The sequence below is a fragment of the Neomonachus schauinslandi genome, chromosome 11 (genome assembly GCF_002201575.2).
Source record: "Neomonachus schauinslandi chromosome 11, ASM220157v2, whole genome shotgun sequence".
Lineage (NCBI taxonomy): Eukaryota > Metazoa > Chordata > Mammalia > Carnivora > Phocidae > Neomonachus > Neomonachus schauinslandi.
The window spans coordinates 11935111-11955960 of record NC_058413.1 but is presented as its reverse complement, the minus strand read 5'-3'; the positions used below and the strand labels follow the sequence as shown (position 1 = coordinate 11955960).

Below are 20850 nucleotides of genomic sequence, written 5' to 3'. Positions count from 1 at the left end.
AAGTATGTATAAAAATAAAAAGAATAGGGTGCCTGGGTGGCTCAGTCGTTAAGCGTCTGCCTTCGGCTCAGGTCATGATCCCAGGGTCCTGGGATCAAGCCCCGCATCGGGCTCCCTGCTCGGCGGGGAGCCTGCTTCTCCCTCTCCCACTCCCCCTGCTTGTGTTCCTGCTCTCGCTCTCTCTCTCTCTGTCAAATAAATAAATAAAAATCTTTAAAAAATAAAAAAAAATAAATTAAAAAAAAATAAATAAAAAGAATAAAAAATAATTGAAAAAATAAGAAAATAACTGAAAAAATAATACTAAAAGACTAAAAGACAAAAATACAAAGAATGCTATATACTGTTTTCCCCAACAGCTGAAGCTTTGCAGGCCTCTATGATCAGTTAACTTGATGTGAACGAGTTGTTTGCGCTGGTGGGAGGCACCAGTTTTGCTACTTCTTAGGTGGACTCGTCCTAGTGGAAATGCTCCTCCAGTGTGCAGAGGCCGAGCTCAATGTAAGCAGCTCCAGACTCCACTAGGTGGTGCTGTTTTGCTCCCTGAAGGCTTTCAGCACTGAAGCGGGGGTTGAAAATGGGGGAGCCAGGCTCTCTAGCCCTGGAGCTGAAAATTCTCGGCGCCCACTCATCAGTGAGCCCTCAGAGAAAAGCAATCAGTCACTTTTGTCTCCTTGGCTTTTGTCAGGATTCTGTGTTCACCCTACATGTATCCAAGCATTTTTATCTCAGGCACATGACTGAGTTTCAAAACTCCAGAATTTTAGGGACTCCTGTGGTGGGGACCCGGGCTGTTCCTCCCAGGGAGGGTCTCAATATGCTTCTGCTTTTTGTTGGACCTGTTTGCAAGAAAGCTTCACACAACCACGCAGCCATTTGCAGTTTATAGCAACACAGAGCAGAAAGCCAGCAACTACACTCCCTGTTCTCAGCTGTCTTCCCCGTTCCTACACCTGGAAACTCTGCCGCACTTAGGCACAACCCTTTCTTCTTGCAACCCAGGGGATCCTGACACCATGCTGTCACACCTGGGATTCTGCCCGGATTCGCCACCTGAACACCTTTAAGACGGGCACATCCCCCACTGTAGCAGACTACTAAAAGTTCCAATTCTGCACTCCGCTGCTTATACTTTGCAGTAGTCTCCTGAAGTAGGCTCCCTCCCTGCCTCTGTATCCTCAACTCTATCACCCCAGATTCAAGTCTCTGTACCTCTTACCTTCCAAACAGTGGTTGCTTTTCCACTTGTAGACTTGTATTTGTTTTTTCAGACCTTGGATTGGTTTCTTGGGTGTTTGGAATGATTTGATAACTATTTGGTTGTATTGGAGGGATGAGACAAACCTAGGGTCCCCCTACTCCTCCATCATCTTAACTCCTTCCGATAACAGATGAGATTATTGGGCAAAGGGAGGCACAGGAAAATACTGCCACAGCTCAGTGCAGAATTAGAAAGCTTTTTAAAAAATAATTGGAAAATATGCCCAAAAATACACTGACAAGTCAGCAAGGATACCCACTAATACATTTTGGCCTTAAGATCACATTTAACATGAAAGATTAAATAATTTTATTTCAGTTCAGTTTTTATTACTAATACAAATTTCTTTATATATTATTTAATTTAGTGGTTTTCAAATAATTTTATTTCTTTGAAAGATGTAATATTTGTATTTTTATAAATTTATGATTTTACTGGGTGTCTAAAGATAAGCTTAGGAATTTTTGTCTGAAATGTATTAACTGTTTAGTTTCTCTAGTTTTTAAGTGTTTCCCCAAAATGTGGGCACCTGGGTGGTACAGTCGGTTAAGTGTCCAACTCTTGGTTTTGGCTCAGGTCATGATCTCAGTGTTATAAGATCTAGCCCTGCATCAGGCTCCACGCTCAGTGCGGAGTCGGCTTGAGATTCTCTCCCTCTCCCTCTGCTCCTCCCCCGACTTATGCTCTCTCTCTTTCTATCTCTAAAATAAAAATAAACAAATCTTTAAATGTTTCCCCCCAATGCATATGGAAATTATAGTTTTATAAATTTACTTTTTATAATCATTCTAATTCATCGTTCTCTCACACCTTCCTATCTTGGCCCTTGGCATTTTCTCTGGTTAGAATGGCCTCTTTTTCTTTTTTTTTTTTTTTTTTAAAGATTTTATTTATTTATTTGAGAGAGAGAATGAGATAGAGAGCATGAGAGGGGGGAGGGTCAGAGAGAGAGGCAGACTCCCTGCTGAGCAGGGAGCCCAACGTGGGACTCGATCCCAGGACTCCAGGATCATGACCTGAGCCGAAGGCAGTCGCTTAACCAACTGAGCCACCCAGGCGCCCAGAATGGCCTCTTTTTCTTGTCAGCCTAACACTATCTACAAAATATGCACAAAATCCAGTGCAGATGAAACCTCTTATCAGGAAGTGTCTCTGACCTTATCCTGTAACCTCCATCTCCAACCTTCATAGTTGAATCAGCTTTCATCTGGGCTATTTCTGTGTTGTACAGCTTCTGTTCTTGCATACTTCACACCGTGTTGTTTTATTTGCTTATTGATTTTTTCTTCTAGGCTGTGAGTTCCTTGAAGACAGAGACTTACCCACCATCACACAATTCATTTCTGTATCCCCTGGGGCTGCCACACTACCAGCTCCTTGGCAGGCACACAGCAAAAATGAACACAGAGGCTATTCATTTCACATTTGGCACCTTACCTCCTCCTGAGGGCGGATAACCACAGTTGTAAAATCAGGCCACTTGTCCACCAGGGCCTTCAGCTTGAATGGATTTCCCTGGTTCATGTGGAAAACAGTCCCGTAAACCTACAGCATCCCAAGTAAGGGAGAGAGGGTTGGCTTGTTAGGAAGGGACGGTAAAGTGCCTTCTTTGATCCAGACAAGGATTATTTCTATGAAATCATGGAATTTCATGTTAGAATAAAGCCAAATAGGGCATCTAGGTCAAACAATCTCCATGTACTACATTTTTTTTTAACCCTCTAATAAGGAGAGCTTTTTCTCCCCATCCAATATAAATCACACATGCATACAGTAAAATGTTTGGACAGATAAAATTTGATGATTTTAAGAATACCACTTCATTTTAGGATTTAAAATGATCTCTTCCAAGACTTTCTTCTATTCATACACATAGAAATACACAATTTTGCAAACATAAAGTGATCTGCTATATTGTGTTTTTCCCCACTGAATGCATTGTGGGCATATTTCTGTGTTCGTAAACAGAAAATTTTTCAATTATTTTATAATGGCTGCATAGGATTCCATCGTATGGCTGTATCACAGTTCAATTTATTTGCATATTGGTGGTAATTTTAGCAATTTCCAACTTTTCACTTTGACAAATAATTCTTCACAGAATGTGCTTGCACAGAAATCCTTGTGCAGACACCTATTTTCTTAGAATATCCAGCAGAGTAGTTGCTGGATCAAAGATTTTGCACATGTTTAAAACTCCTTAACATAAATTACCACATTATTCTCTGGAGAGATTAAACGAACCTCCTCCAACAAGCAGAGGCTACAGCAAAGTGCTCAAGAGAATAGGCTGTGAGGTCCCATGGCTTGGGGTCCAGTCTTGGATCCCCACCCTCATCCTGTTGTATGAGCTGTTCAGAGAGTAGGAGGAGGAGAGAATGAATGAGACCTAGCCTGTGGACACTGTGTTTTTGTGGTTTGGGGATTGGGGAATGCAGCCATGGGTACCAGCATGGACCTCATGGCACCTGTAAACATGAAGCCTCTGCAGATAGCATGGAAATATGCCAATGCCCGAGGTCAAAAAGATGGTGTATACTTTAATAATTTCCACCATGGATAGATGATGACCAAGGACCATACCAGTATCATTCCCCCCTGCTCTCCACCCCACATAAACTATTGATGTTAGACCAGGGAGAAAGAGAAGGGAAAAAAACTCCGTTGAGGGGTGCCTGGGTGGCTCAGCCGGTTAAGCACGCGACTCTTGGTTTTGGCTCAGGTCATGATCTTAGGGTCACGGGATCAAGCCCTGCATCAGGCTCTGCACTTAGTGGGGAGTCTTCTTCTCTGTCTCTCCCTCTCCCTCTCCCTCTGTTCCTGCCCCTGCTTGAGCATGCTCTCTCTCTCTCTAAAATAAATAAATAAATCTTTTTAAAAAGTCTCAGTTGACTGAGTTTATCTAAATTTATTTTGCTTTTAACCATAAGTGGAGTCTTGATATAGAAATTCAGTATAGTTTGGCAAAATACAGATGTTATCTTTTTACACATTTGCATTTGGGGCCTGTAAAGTTGATTTGCACTACAATATTATCCATTATGGGATCTGAAAACATGTAGAACCCTTACTCTTTGTTATTCCATGGCCTAATTAATTAAAATTTTTTTTTTCTTGGGGCGCCTAGGTGGCTCAGTCGGTTGGGCGGCTGCCTTCGGCTCAGGTCGTGATCCTGGAGTCCCTGGATCGAGTCCCGCATCGGGCTCCCTGCTCCGCGGGGAGTCTGCTTCTCCCTCTGACCCTCCCCCCTCTCATGTGCTCTCTCTCTCTTTCTGTCTCAAATAAATAAATAAAATCTTTAAAAAAAAAATTTTTTTTTCTTGGGGCGCCTGGGTGGCTCAGTCGTTGGGCGTCTGCCTTCGGCTCGGGTCATGATCCCAGGGTCCCAGAATCGAGCCCTGCATTGGGCTCCCTGCTCAGCGGGAAGCCTGCTTCTCCCTCTTCCACTCCTTCTGCTTGTGTTCCCTCTCTAGCTGTCTCTCTCTCTCTCTGTCAAATAAATAAATAAAATCTTTAAAAAAAAAAATTTTTTTTTCTTTTTTCCTGCTGAACTCAGAACATACCTGGCAGCTACTCTAAGTTGACTCAACTGGAGTTGACACAAGCACTACAATATATTTAATATCTAACACTTAGAGGAATGGCTGGACTTTTTCTCAACCGAGACTCAAGTAAGTTTTGAGTTTTAGGTTATACATCCGTTAAAAGTACCTGGCATACAAATATTCTAGATTTCAGTTAGGGGGAAATGTATATCTTTAATATGCAACCAAAGGAGAATGCTAATCCTTCATGAAAATTGAGGCAGTAAGAGGGCCACCTTATCCTACCACAGAGATATTCCAAGAAAGGACACTTGGGATGCACCAAGAGTTTTCTCAAAATAAATGGGGTCCATTTAACAGGAGAGGTAAAGAGAAATCTAAATGACAAAATTCTACACTAAAGCACAAAGAAAAACTTGTGACCTGAAGAATTTATAAAATAGCTACTCACCATAAAAATATCTTAGGCAACTGTTGGTAGAGTGTCTGACAAATGCAACCTCCTCCCCCAAAATTGACTGTCTCTCTGCAAGCTTGCCCGAATCTTAAGGATTACCAAGGGAAAGGAGTCAAATATTAGGTAAAGAGATTAATGATAGTGAGAAACTACAAAAGTGGGTGACTTTAGTTTTGGATCACAGTTAGTCCTTGAACAGCATGGGGGTTAGGGACACTGATTCCCCGCATGGTGGAAAACTGTGTATAACTTTTAATTCCCCCCAAACTTAACTATGAATAACCTACAATTGACCAGAAGCCCTACCAATGATATGAATAGTCGATTAAGAGTCGATTAAGATGCACTTTGTATGCTATATATTGTATTGTTACAATAAAGTAAGTTAGAAGAAAATGTTATTAATAAAATTACAAGGAAGAGAAAATACATTTACAGTAGTGTACTGTATTTATTGAAAAAAATCCACATAGAAGTGAACTCATATAGTTCAAACCCATGTTCTTCAAGGGTCAGCTGTGGCTCAAAGTCATTTTTTTTGTAGTAATTAAAGAATAGTGAAACTTGTTTCATGAGTCTGTTTCTAATAATTAAAAATTAAGCCATGTGATCTCCAAATAAAGTAATGCTAATATTTTTCTCCTTTATACTGAAAGAAGGGAGTAACAGACCTGTGAAGGAGTGAGGGAGGCAAATGCATTTGTCTTATCTAAAATGTATGCATCTTATAGGGATGTCTTATAACAGTAAAAATCTAATTTCTATGTCTACAGAAATTTCTTTTTCAGGGAAAAACAGTTGTCCTCTAAACACACATACACAATACACAAAAATACATGGTTGTATTTTGGTTCCACTGGAGTGCACCCTATCCCTTTGGTGCTAAAGAAAAACACAAGCTGGGGCACCTGGGTGGCTCAGTCGTTAAGTGTCTGCCTTCGGCTCAGGTCATGATCCCAGGGTCCTGGGATCGAGCCCCAAGTCGGGCTCCCTGCTCGGTGGGAAGCCTGCTTCTCCCTCTCAAACTCCCCCTGCTTGTGTTCCTGCTGTTGCTATCTCTCTCTCTGTCAAATAAATAAATAAAATCTTTAAATGAAGGGGGGGAAATCAGAGGGAGAGACAGAACAAACTGAGGGTTCTAGAGGGGAGGGGGGAGGGGGGATGGGTTAGCCTGGTGATGGGTATTAAAGAGGGCACGTTCTGCATGGAGCACTGGGTGTTATGCACAAACAATGAATCATGGAACACTACATCAAAAACTAATGATGTAATGTATGGTGACTAACATAACAAAATAAAATTAAAAAAGAAAAAAAAAGATTAGTAGAAAAAAAAAATCTTTAAAAAAAAAAGAGTCCAGAGCATCAACCAAGCATGTCATTAGAGTTGCTCTTGCACAGTTCTGGATGTAGGTATTTATGTGTACATCTTACTTAATCCTGAGATTTCTGATCAGTTGTACTCGGTTAAGGGAGATACTGGGAGTCAGTCACAAAATAGCCTGATATGCAGTCGGTTCAGTGAAACTGAGAAATTTAATTCAAAATAGGAACTGACTTCTTATGAATTTTAGAGAGGACATGATGGTTAACCTCTCACCTGGGAAGTGTTCTTCTCAGGAGAATAATTTAAACATTAATATGTAGTCTCAGTGAACTTTGGAAGAGAACTCTGGACAAAATTCCAATCTTATTACACAATGGTTTTTTTGGAAAGGAGTAAGGGAGCACTTTTTAAAAAAATCTGTTTATCTGAGAGAGTGACAGAGAGAGTGAGAGAGAACATGAGCAGGGGGAGGGGCAGAGAGAGAAGCATACTCCCCGCTGAGCAGGGAGCCTGACATGGGCCTGATCCCAGGACTCTGGGATCATGACCTGAGCCAAAGGCAGACGCTTAACCGACTGGGCCACCCAGGCGCCCTGGGGAACGCTTTTGTAATTACAGAGCACAAAGCAAAAGGCAGTTAGGTTCCAAGCATACCTATGTTCATAACATAGCACTGAGCTTACTATTTATGTTATATTAGGTAAATCACCTGAGCTCCATCTTCTCATCATTGACACAGACATGATAGCAAATATCTTGTCGAGAGGTAATGCAAACTCAGTGAGAGAAAACACTACTAGCAACTGTCACAGACCAGATGCTCTTTTCTTGTTTCACAGGAAGTTTCTATTCCTTACCTCCCCCCCCCCACCCAATTTTCCACTATCACCTTTAAAGATTCAGGAAGGCTCTTCCTCAGGGCTTTCTCCAGTGTCTGCAGCATCTGGGCACCTTGCAATGGGAACATCATGGAAGACACTTTAACCTAGAGGGAGAACCAAGAAACAGCAGGAATGAGAAGAAGCTGGAGGCAATTCAGAAAGATGAGTAGTAAGTTCTCTTCCAATGGCCAGGTCCCCCTTCAGTGTCTCTTTATCCGTGGGACCTTCACTAAAATCTTCACCAACTCCAAGGAAGAATCAGACTGGTAGAAAGCACAGGACGCGCTTTCTACATTTTTTAGTTCGCTTGCTTATACTCCAGTGTATTCCAGCTATCAGTTTCACTTTAGATTAACAAGCACATTTTTAAGTATAAATAATATCTTTTGAAATTCATTTGCCATTAGTGATTCTCCTGACTCCACCAGGAAAAAGCTGTGTAACACTGGGGAAGTTACTTACTCTTTCTGGGCCTTGGTTTCCTCTGTTAACCTAAAAAATAGAACTCATTTATTTTACTATCAAAAATGGCTTACTTGGGAATAGCAAGGAATTGCAATCCAGGATAAGGAAACTATAGAAAATTGTAGGCAAGTCTGGAGAACAAAGGAGAGGAACACTCTTTTATAGAAGGAACAGAGAAGTTGGGAAGGCTGTTCTAAACAAAAAGCCCATTGGCGGAAAGGAAGGGTTCCAAGTCTGGAGGCTTTTTATTGGCTGAGTTGTGACCATTGCTCATTGTCTGGCTGTTGCCAAGGGAGAAGGAAACCTTTCTTCCTGCTGCCTGTCCAGGTAGGAGCTAGAGTTAAGATGGACTTAGAAGGTGCTTACTTTTTTTTTTTAATTTAATTTAATTTTATTATATGATGTTAGTCACCATACAATACATCATTAGTTTTTGATGTAGTGTTCCACGATACATTGTTTTCTTATAACACCCAGTGCTCCATGCAGTACGTGCCCTCCTTAATACCCATCACTGGGCTAACCCATCCCCCTACCCCCCTCCCCTCTAAAACCCTCAGTTTGTTTCTCAGAGTCCATAGTTCCTCATGGTTCATCTCTCCCTCCGATTCCCCCCCCCTTCATTTTTCCCTTCCTTCTCCTAATGTCCTCCATGCTATTCCTTATGTTCCACAAATAAGTGAAACCATATGATAATTGACTTTCTCTGCTTGACTTATTTCACTTAGCATAATCCCCTCCAGTCCCATCCATGTTGATGTAAAAGTTGGGTATTCATCCTTTCTAATGGCTGAGTAATATTCCATTGTATATATATGGACCACATCTTCTTTATCCATTCATCTGTTGAAGGGCATCTTGGCTCTTTCCACAGTTTGGTTATTGCAGGCATTGCTGCTATGAACATTGGGGTGCATATGGCCCTTCTTTTCACTACATCTGTGTCTTTGTGGTAAGTACCCAGTAGTGCAATTGCTGGGTCATAGGGTAGCTCTATTTTTAATTTTTTGAGGAACCTCCACACTTTTCCAAAGTGGCTGTACCACCTTGCATTCCCACCAACGATGTAAGAGGGTTCCCCTTTCTCCACAACCTCACAATCACTGTGATAGAACACATTAATAAGAGGAGAGAGAAGAACTATATGGTCCTCTCAATTGATGCAGAAAAAGCATTTGACAAAATACAACATCCTTTCCTGATTAAAACTCTTCAGAGTATAGGGATAGAAGGAACATTCCTCAAGTTCATAAAATCCATCTATGAAAAACCCACAGCAAATATCCTCAATGGGGAAAAGCTGAGAGCCTTTCTCTTAAGATCAGGAACACTCTCGCCACTATTGTTCAACATAGTACTAGAAGTCCTAGCAACAGCAATCAGACAACAAAAAGAAATAAAAGGTATTCAGATTAGCAAAAAAGAAGTCAGACTCTCTCTCTTTGCAGATGACATGATACTTTATGTGGAAAACCCAAAAGACTCCACCCCCAAATTACTAGAACTCATACAGCAATTCAGTAATGTGGTGGGATACAAAATCAATGCACAGAAATCAGTTGCTTTCTTATACACTAACAATGCAACTGTAGAAAGAGAAATTAGAGAAATGATTCCATTTGCAATAGCACCAAAAACTGTAAGATACCTCGGAATAAACCTAACCAAAGAAGTAAAGCATCTATACTCTAGGAACTACAGAACACTCACAAAAGAAATTGAACAAGACACAAAAAGATGGAAAAACATTCCATGCTCATGGATAGGAAGAATAAACATTGTTAAAATGTCTGTGCTGCCCAGAGCAATCTGTACCTTCAATGCCATTCCGAGGGATCTTCTGGGTTTTGGTGCTATTGTAAATGGAATCAATTCTCTAATTTCTCTTTCTGTGCATTGATTTTCTATCCTGGATAGATGGATTTTATGAACTTGAGGAATGTTCCCTCTATCCCTATACTCTGAAGAGTTTTCATCAATTGAGTTTATTGAGAGGACCATATGGTTCTTCTCTCTTGTCTTATTAATGTGTTCTATCACATTGATTGATTTGTGAATGTTAAACCACCCTTGCATCCCAGGGATAAATCCCACTTGGTCCTGGTTGATGATCCTTTTAATGTATTGTTGGATCCTATTAGCTAGGATTTTGTTGAGAATTTTGGAATCCATATTCATCAGGGATATCAGTCTGAAATTCTCCTTTTTGATGGGGTCTTTGCCTGGTTTGGGGATTAAGGTAATGCTGGCCTCATAGAATGAGTCGAATCTTTCCTTCTGTTTCTATTTTTTGAAACAGCTTCAGGAGAATAGGTATTATTTCTTCTTTGAATGTTTGGTAGAATTCCTCAGGGAATCCATCAGGCCCCGGACTCTTGTTTTCTGGGAGGTTTTTGATCACTGCTTCAGTCTCGTCACTGGTTATTGGCCTATTCAGGTTGTCAATTTCTTCCTGTTTCAGTCCTGGCAGCTTATAGGTTTCCAGGAAGGCCTCCATTTCATCCAGATTGCTCAGTTTATTGGCATATAGTTGTTGATAATAATTTCTAATAATTGTTTCTATTTCCTTGGTGTAAGTCGTGATCTCTCCCCTTTCATTCATAATTTTATTAATTTGGGTCCTTTCTCTTTTCTTTTGGATAAGTCTGGCCAGTGGTTTATCAATCTTATTAATTCTTTCAGAGAATCAGCTTCTAGTTTTGTTGATCTGATTTATTGTGTTTCTGGTTTCTAATTCATTTATCTCTGCAATAATCTTAATTATTTCTCTTCTAATGCATGACTTAGGCATTGTTTGTTGCTTTTTCTCTAGTTCTTTAAGGTGTAGAGTTAGTTGGTGAATTTGGGATTTTTCTATTTTTTTGAGTGAGGCTTGGATGGCTATGTATTTCCCCCTTAGGACCGCCTTTGCAGTATCCCATAGGTTTTGGACCGATGTGTTTTCATTCTCTTTGGTTTCCATGAATTGTTTAAGTTCTTCTTTGATATCCTGGTTGACCCAAACATTCTTGAGCAGAGTGGTCTTTAGCTTCCAAGTGTTTGAATTTCTGACAAATTTTTTCTTGTGATTGAGTTCCAGTTTTAAAGCATTATGGTCTGAGAATATGCAGGGAATAATCTCAATCTTTTGGTATCAGTTGAGACCTGATTTGTGACCCAGTATGTGGTTTATTCTGGAGAAAGTTCCATGTGTGCTCTAGAAGAATGAGTATTCTGTTGTTTTAGGGTGGGAGGTTCTGTATATATCTATGAGGTCCATCTGGTCCAGTGTGTCATTCAAAGCTCTTGTTTCTTTGTTGATTTTCTGCTTAGATGGTCTGTCTATTGCTGAGAGTGGAGTATTGAGGTCTCCTACAATTAACATATTGTTATCAATATGACTTTTTATTTTAGTTAACAGTTGGCTTATATAGATGCTGCTCCCATGTTGGGGGCATAGATATTTACAATTGTTAGATCTTCTTGTTGGATAGACCTTTAAGAATGATATGATGTCCTTCTCTGTCTCTAACTACAGTCTTTAGTTTAAAATCTAATTTGTCTGATATAAGAATTGCTACCCCAGCTTTCTTTTGCAGTCCACTGTCATGGAAGATGGATCTCCATCCCTTCACTTTCAGTCTGGATGTATCTAGGTTCAAAAGGAGTCTCTTTTAGACAGCATAAGGATGGGTCCTGTCTTTTTATCCAGTCTGGAACCCTGTGCCGTTTTATGGGAGCATTTAGGCCATTCACCTTGAGAGTGACTTTGAAAGATATGAATTAATTGTCATCATGTTGCCTGTGAAGACCTTGTTTTTATGGATTGTCCCTGTAAATTTCTGTTGTATATCACTCTTGGGGTCTTTCTCCTTTTATAGAACCCCCTTAATATTTCTTGCAGGGCCAGCTTAGTGGTCACATATTCTTTCAGTTTCTGCCCATCTTGGAAGCTCTGCATCTCTCCATCCATTCTAAATGAGAGCCTTGCCAGATAAAGTATTCTTGGCTGCATGTTCTTCTCATTTAGTACCCTGAATATGTCTTGCCAGGCCTTTCTGGCTTACCAGGTCTCTGTGGATAGGTCTGACGTTATTCTGATGTTCCTCCCTCTGTACATAAGGAATCTATTCCCCCTAACTGCCCTTATGATGGTTCCCTTGGTTCTAAGATTTGCGAGTTTTACTGTTACATGCTGGGGTGTTGGCCTGTTTTCCTTGTTCTTGGGAGGGGTCCTCTCTGCCTCTAGGACACAAATGTTTGTTTTGTTCCCCAGATTAGGGAAGTTCTCAGATACCATTTGCTCAAATACATCTTCTAGTCCTCTGTCTCTCTACACCCCCTCCGGGTTTCCAATAATTCTGACATTGGAACGCTTCATGGTGTCACTTATTTCTCTGATTCTATTTTCATGGATTCTGTGTTGTTTTTCCCTGGCCTCCTCTTTTCCCTTTTTATCTATTAAATTGTCTTCCAGGTCACAAGTTCTTTCTTCTGCCTCACTTACCTTAGCTGTTAGATTATCTAGATTAGATTGGATCTCATTGATAGCATTTTTAAGTTCTGCCAATTCAGCTTTCATTTCTGCCCTTAGAGACTCTATGTTGCCATTAATTGATTTCTCCATTCTAGCTATTGTCTTCACAATTGCCAGCCTGAATTCCATCTCCAACATCTTGGTTATATCTTCATCCATTTATAAATCTGTGGCATAAGTCATAATCTCTGAGTCTTTCCTATTTTGGGGATTCCTCCTCCTAGTCATTCTGTTGATTGGTGGTTGAGGGAATGTACAGAGTCCAAATTATTGACCACAACCCAAGCAAGATGCACCTGTTTTCTAGGGACCTTAGGGTCGCTGGCCTCTTGTTTTCCCAGCCTGTCTTCTGGGGGAGTGGTCTATTGCGCTGTTACTCAGGCAGCCCTGTTTGGGCAGAGTTGCCCTGCCCCCCTGTGGCAGGGGATGGGCTCACTATGAACTGCTTTTTGGGGCTTTTGTTCTCTGGTGGCTTTCCCTGGCAGCTTTTTGTGTCTCTTCCAAGAGTCAGAGCAGAAGAGACAGTTTACAACCCTCTGCCTCAGAGCAGAGAGATCGCAATCTGTTCTTCAGTGAGCTCTCCAGGCCACAGTCTCTCTGTTTCTGTCTGTGCTGCTATAAACTGCAGTCCTGGGTTGTGCGCTCCTCTACAGTGTTCCCAGCCCTGCCTCCAGGTCGGGGCACATCTCTGCCCTTTGTGCTTCTAAAACCGCCAGCCGCCCCCAGTTCGCACGCATGGCCCCACTGCTCCAGTTTCCGTCTAAAGTCCTTTCCCTGCTGCTACTGGTCTGCAAGTCTGTGCCCTGTCCCCAGAGCAGGAGGCTGTCACTCACTGGCGGTGTAGGATCCCCACAGCCAGGCTCCCTCCCGCTGCTGTTTATCCTCTGATATCTGCCTGCGGAATCACGGCTCCCCGCTTCGTACCTCGAAACCAACTGCCGGCGATCTTCTGTTTGTAGAGATCCAGCTCTATCTTCTTACATCTCAGGCTGATTTCTTGGGTTCTCAGAGTGGTCTGGTAGATATCTAGCTCAATTCTGGGGACCAGTTGGTACAGGGTCCCCTACTCATCCGCCATCTTTTCCCCTCCACATGTGATGCTGTTTGACAGCATTTTATCCACAGTAGAACTTTTTTTGGAAATTGGAGTCAATCCTCAGAAACCCCGCCTCTGTTCCATCAGTGAAGCTTATGTAATATTCTTAAAATCGGGGAAGGAGCCTGATGCAGGACTCCATCCCAGGACCCGGGGATCATGACTGAGACAAAGACAGATGCTTAACTGACTGAGCCATCCCGGCATCCCAAAGATTTTATTTATTTATTTGTCAGAGAGAGAGAGCATGAGGATGTTAGAGCACAACAGGGGGAGCAGCAGGCAGAGGGAGAAGCAAGTTCCCTGCTGAGCAAGGAGCCTGATATGGGGCTTGGTCCCAGGATCCTGGGATCATGACCTGAGCTGAAGGCAGATGCTTAACTGACTGAGCCACCCAGACGTCCTGATTTACCATAATTCTTAAGGGCCCTAGGATTTTCAGAATTTAAATGAACACTGGCTTTAATTTAAAGGCACCAGCTACATTAGTCCCTAACAGGAGAGTCAGCCTGTCCTTTGAAGCTTTGAAGCCAGGCATTGACTTCTCTCTAGCCATGAAATTCCTAGACAGCATCTTCTTTCAATAGAAGGCTGTTTCATCTACATTGAAAATCTGTTGTTTAGTGAGGCCACTGTCATTAACATCATAGCTAGATCTTGTGGATAACTTGCTGCAGATTCTCTCTCAGCACTTGCTGCTTCCCCCTGCACTTTGATGTTATGGAGACATCTTCTTTCCTCAAACCTCATTAACCAACCTCTGCTAGCTTCAGACTTTTCTTCTGAAGCTTCTTCACCTCTATCAGCCTTCATAGAATTGAAGAGAGGCCTTGCTCTGGATTAGGCTTTGATTTAAGGGAATGTTGTGGCTGGCTTAATCTTCTATCTGGACAACTAAGATTTTCTATATCAGCAATGAGGTTGTTTTGCTTTCTTATTATCCTTATTATTGTTGTGTCTCAGGGAATAGAGAGGCCCGAGGAGAAGGAGAGAGACATCAGAAGGGCAGTCAGAACACACAGCATTTAGTGATGAAGTTCATCATCTTATATGTGCACAGTTCGTGGCATCCCCCCCAAATTACAAATGTAACACCAAAGATCACTGATCACAGAGCACCGTAACAAATATAATAATAATGAAAAAGTTTGAAATACTGTAAGAATTACCAAAATGTGACACAGAGACACAAAGGAAACAAATGCTGTTGGAAAATGGTGCCCATAGACTTGCTTGATGTGGGTCACCTCAAACCTTCAATTTGAAAAAACACAATATCTGCAAAGGACAACATAGTGAAGCTCAGTCAGACAAGGCACGCTTGTATTCATCTACTTCTTTCTTTTCTGACTTTAAGTATAGCAACCTTCTTAAGAGTCACATGCAGGGAAAAAAAACTACCTCCCTTGTAATATAACCAGAAGGATTAAATATGATATGTGCAGTCCCCACACATTAAGGGTTCCATTTACCCCCTGCTTCCAGAAAGTGTCCAATCTTTCCTCATTCATTTATTAGTTCAGATCAGAGACCTGCAAGAATTTTTCATATTACATAACAAGTTACCCTTCACAAACTAAGTGCCAGATACATGTTTCTTAAGTTATTCCTTTTCCTTAAGTATATTTGCCCTCATAGTCTGATCACATTTTGATTTGTCTCACTTAAGTGGAGATGAGGTCATAAAGCAATGGTTATCTTTTTTTTTTTTTAAAGTATGAGTCCCCACCTGGAAAATTGTCTCCACACCAATCCTTGCAGGTGTCCCCAGGAACAAATGAAGAAGAGCAGACTCCTAGAGGATGAAATTTCCCTCTGATGCTGTCAGTTCGGCAGGGTTTTGCAGACTGCGTTTAGGTTTGTCTCCTTCAGAAATTACTGAGCAGAGGCCATATAGTGGACCTTGCATGTAAGCAAAAAAATCTGAGTGTCAGCTCTTGTGAAATGCAGCCCTTCTTCTCTGGAACTCTTGTTGAGGGAGCTAGCTCTGCTAGAGTGAGAGGCTGGCCATGTGCCACGTGAATTTCTTTTTCCAAAACACCAGGTTGCTCTTTGCCCCAACCAGCCCTGCCATAATTCTGCAATCCTAAAGCTGTGTGATACCAAAAGACCAGGTACCAGGAGGGGCATGTTGCGTTCCCATTCTCAAGTACCTGCAATGAGGGCAAGGTGATAGGAAAGATAGGGATGAGGTCTGATTTGCAGAATCTGGTGTCTTTTCTTACACATACACAGAAAAGAAAATATTTGCATGGAGTGACTAGAGTTGTTAGGATCCTCCTTTTTAAGGATAAGCTGTGCCCTCTCCCTTGCCCATTTTGAAGGTGTGGTTAAACATCCCAGTGACTCAATGTGGGCACTTCTTAGTCTCACTATTATGGAGGAGGACACTGAGGCTCAGTGTGGCTGAATTAGATAGAATTTAAACCCAGAGCCTTTTCACTCTGAAGTGCCCACTACCCCAACATTATCACAGTCTTAGCACTTGCTTTCCCATTCTCAGGAAAGAAAGGATGGTTCATAGAAAAGATACTTTGAGTCTCAGCTCCTCTGTGTAAAACAACCAAGAAGGGAAGCTTGACACTCTCTGGGTCCTTGTCCTCATCACATTCATCCTTATTCACTGGGTTAGTGGTTGGTTTCATTATAATGGGAAGACGAGTCATTCCCATCAGAGGAGCAGGGACAGAAGTGACTAGTGTTGAGAGAGAAAGTTGAAAAAGCTTGTGTGCTCCTTCAGTCTATGGACCAGCAGAGCACAGGTCTGCACATATTTCTCTCTGTCCTTTCTAGGAGTCTTGATTCCTAGAATACTAATTCTTAATTTTATCTCCTAAGGTTGAAATCATTACAATCATTCCTTATTCTTTCTCCAAGGCCAAAGGCCACTGAAACTGCTCTGTCCCTATCAGCAGAGTGGGCGCCTTGGTCCCTGTAGAGTCCACATCTCACAAAGGCTGACTATAACAAAAGAGTAGTGTCCCCTGTGCCCCAGCCCCCGACACCAGAACCCTGATTCTCTGTCTCCTTCAGCCTTAACACTCAGTCAGTTAAGATTTGTGTCTCTACCACCTGTATCTTAAACTAGTCTTTTAACCTCTCTGGGTGGTTTCCTCAGCTGACAAAAATGTTGTATCAGGTAACCAAAAATTTTTCATGCTCTTCCTTGACTCTGTGGTTATTATCCTTGCTCTGTTATATGAAATAACAGTTATAAATCTTCTCACACACTTTGGGGTCAAATACAAGGAGAAAGGTTCAGGAGCAGTGGCATTAGTTCTATCTATGTGTTTTCCTCTGGGTGCTGGGTGCAGGTCCAGGTAATGATGATAGAAGCTGCATTGCATAGTGGCTCAGAGGGAGGATGATGGGGCCAAACCAACAGGGTTGAGATCCTGACTGCACCACTTACCTACTAGATGACCTAGGACAAATTATTTCCTCTTTCCATGGTTCTGTTCTTGTATCTAGAGAGAGGAGTAAATAATGGCACTTACTTTGCAGGGTTTTGAGGAAATATTAAGTCCTTCCCCTGTTCTGCCATAAGTGAGTCTGTGTTTCCTTTCTTACCGAAGAGGTGCCCTTCCTTAATTGGAATTCCAGCTGGTGGGTTGCCTTGTGCCTGCAGATCCTTAATGAGTTCCAGAAGAAGTATGATTTTATTTATCCAGCCTTCTCTTATCATTAGTGTGGGCACAATGCTTTTTCCAGCTTTCCAAACCCTAAATATAAGCAGAAATGAGATTACATCTTTTCTTCATTTAGATATACATAATTATAATGGCTTAGACAATAATTGCTCAAAGAAGTTCCTGATACATGGTAAGCATATATAAATGCTTCATTAAATAAAGAAAGGATAATTGAATATAATGCATTATGCATGTACAGATATTTAGTGGAAATAATTCTTTTCTGGTGTTCCAGGTTTAGGACTTTTCCATAAGGCTCATATTGATGAAATGACAGAGAGAAACATTTCTTTAAAAGTTTCCACTTGGGGGGGGGCGCCTGGGTGGCTCAGTTGGTTAAGCTACTGCCTTTGGCTCAGGTCATGATCCTGGAGTCCCGGGATCGAGTCCCGGGATCGAGTCCCGCATCAGCAGGGAGCCCGCTTCTCCCTCTGACCCTCCCCCCTCTCATGTGCTCTCTGTCTCTCTCATTCTCTCTGTCTCAAATAAATAAATAAAATCTTTAAAAAAAAAAAGTTTCCACTGGGGGGAGAGGGGAGGAGCAAGATGGCAGAGGAGTAGGAGACCTAAATTTCCTCTGGTCCCAGGAATTCAGCTGGATAGGAATCAAACCATTCTGAACATCTATGAACTCAACAGGAGATTGAAGAAAAGAATAGCAGCAACTCTCTGAACAGAAAAGTGACCACTTTCTGGAAGGTAGGACGTACAGAGAAGTGAATCCGAGGTGATATTCGGGAAGATAGTGTGGGAGGGGGCCTCCATCAGCTGCTACCAGCAAGTGATAGAGCAGCAGAGCACAAAATCGGAACTTTTAGAAGTCGGCTTTGCTGAGGGACGTCGCTCCAGTGGCTAAGCGGGGGTTGGAACACTCGCTGGGACAGTGTGGTCTCAGGACCCTCAGGGTCACAGAAAGACTGGGGGTGCCTGAGTGCGGCAAAGCTCCCAGGTATTGGAGCAGGGAAGCCGGCTGCAGAGGCGGAGCCAAGGAGTGGGCTCTCAGCTCGGGGTTGCCATAAACCGTGATCCGCGGCACAGTCGGGCCCCTGCTCCTCCAGCAGGGACCCAACAAGCGGCAGATCCGGGGAGACTCCCCTGCCTTAAAAAAAAAAAAGAAGTGAAACTCATAGAAACCGGGAATAGAAAAGTGGTTGCCAGGAGCTGTGGGGTAGGGGAAATAGGGAGACGTTGGTAAAAGGATACATTCAGCTATCGGATGAGTAAGATCTGAGGAACTAATGTAAAACATGGTGACTGTGGTTAACAGTATTATGTAATTGAAATTTGCTGAGGGAGTAGAACTTAAATGTTCACACACACGTGATAAATATGTGAGGTGTTGGGTATGTTCATTAACTAGATAGTAGGAGCTCTTTCACAGTGTGGATATCAAGTCACCATTATATACACTTTAAATATCTTAAAACTTTGCCAATTATACTTCAGTAGAGCTGGAAAAAAGAAAATTACAAACCTACAGAAAAATTGCAAGATGATATAATTAGAACTTGTCTATTCTTCATCTGGATTTATCTATTAAGATTTGGACACATTTGCTTTATATACAATTACATGTATAATTACTTTTAATATTTTTTGTTATATCTTTTTTTTTTTAATTTTTTTTAAAAGATTTTATTTATTTATTTGAGAGAGAGAGAATGAGAGACAGAGAGCACGAGAGGGAAGAGGGCAGAGGGCAGAGGGAGAAGCAGACCCCCTGCTGAGCAGGGAGCCCGATGCGGGACTCGATCCCGGGACTCCAGGATCATGACCTGAGCCGAAGGCAGTCGCTTAACCAACTGAGCCACCCAGGCGCCCTTGTTATATCTTTTTAAAAATATTTTATTTATTTATTTGACAGAGAGAGAGCGAGAGCAGTAACACAAGCAGGGGGAGTGGGAGAGGGAGAAGCAGGCCTCCCACCTGTCAGGGAGCCCGATGCGGGGCTCGATCCCAGGACCCCGGGATCATGACCCGAGCTGAAGGCAGATGCCTAACGACTGAGCCACCCAGGTGCCCCTTTTTGCTATATCTTTTAAAAGTAATACATTTCACAACTTTTCCCTCTTAAATATTTCAGGGTGGTCAAATAAATAAATAAAATCTTTAAAAAAATATTTCAGGGTCTATATTTTATGTTTTTTTAATTTATTTTTTAAAAAGATTTTTATTTATTTGACAGAGAGTGCACACAAGCAGAGGGGAGCAGCAGGCAGAGGGAGAGGGAAAAGCAGGCTTCCCACAGAGCAGGGAGCCTGATGTGGGACTTGATCCCAGGACCCTGGGATCATGACCTGAGCCAAAGGCAGACGCTTAACGACTGAGGCACCCAGGTGCCCCTATAAATAACTTTTAAGTGAAACAATAAAATTCACAAGGAGACTAAGTAAATAAAGAATGTCAATAAATCCCAGAAGAACTGCATTAAGATGAGGACAGAAAACCCTGGGGTTTGTGGTTTAGATGGCAAAAACCATCAAGCTATTATATACAGTAGGAGAACCTTCTCTTTCCTCTCCGGACCATGTCCATCTCCCTTAAATGTTTTCTACAGTGATGGTGAGCAAGACCATCTACACAAAAACATAGGATAGCCTAATGAATAATATAGAAGAATAAATGTGTAGATTATATATCTACAGAGGGAACATTATAAGGAAACCAACCTCTATAATAAAACAGTGCTGCGTGTCATGGTTAAAGAAAAAAGACTCAGTAAAATTGAGGAAGAACTTAACATTACTTTTAAATAGCCTTTGTAAAGTTAGGTAACTTAGGAAGACAGCATCCATATTCCCCTTCCTGCTGCACACCAGGAGGCAGTGTCTCAATCTCATGCATGACATGTAATCCTGTCTTTCCAACTGGTATCATGAGGAATCTTCTTCTCTCTCTGAGTGTCATGAGGTCTCCTATAACTACTTTAGTGACACAGTATCCTTCCTCCCTTGTTGACCACAGGGATGTCTTAGAGAGGGATCTTAGCTTGTACACCTATGGATGTGATGGCTTGTTAGTTTGGTGTGTTAAGGAAATAGACTGTGATGGTCTACAATCTTGGTATGGAGAGCTCTTCCCCTCTTCCTTCTGGCAATTCAGATATACTAAAAAGTCTTAAATTCCAAGTCTCTTGTTTTTTCATGCCTTCCCAAAACAGTATCTTTGGGTATCTGGATTAAGCTAGATAGTAGGTCCAGAAAAAGGATATAAAACACAATCTTTTCTATTATTGTTGCAGGCATCATAAATGAGAGAAAGAGGCAGAAAGAAAACTTGGGCCCCCAGTTTGGTTCTCAGAGGTTTCTAATATTTAAGGACAGGCTAGGACACATATCCTCTCACTGTGGAACATCTAGCTAGCTCTAACATTTGATAATAGGACCAAGATTGCAGAATTGGTTAATGTCGATGTTAATTTCAGGGACTTTGGGGGTGCCTTAAAAATGGTTCAAGATGAGAAGTGCAGCAACTGTGCTATTGCTGAGTGGTGGAGATGGAGGATGTGATTCTAAATATGGGGCCACAAAGGCCAGAAAGGTAGGTGGCAGTGTGGGGAAAATGATCCTTCAAGTAGAATTTCAAATAACTCTGGTGAATGTCCTTGCCAG

At 41.8% G+C, this 20850-nt stretch overlaps 1 protein-coding gene and 1 long non-coding RNA gene across 2 annotated transcripts in view; one reads left to right on the top strand and one right to left on the bottom strand.

The window, feature by feature from the left end:
- The window catches only part of LOC110575841 (glycine N-acyltransferase), a 14493-nt gene extending 6934 nt beyond the window's left edge, over positions 1–7559 (bottom strand). Inside the window, exons 1-2 of the mRNA XM_021684868.2 lie at positions 7479–7559; positions 2699–2806 (exon numbers count right to left, since the gene is read on the bottom strand). Coding sequence (XP_021540543.1) covers positions 2699–2806; positions 7479–7559 — 189 coding nt within the window. The remainder of the gene's footprint in view (positions 1–2698; positions 2807–7478) is intronic.
- Positions 1–20850, top strand: part of LOC110575843 — an 81474-nt gene that overhangs the window by 22345 nt on the left and 38279 nt on the right. The gene's annotated exons all lie outside the window — the stretch shown is intronic.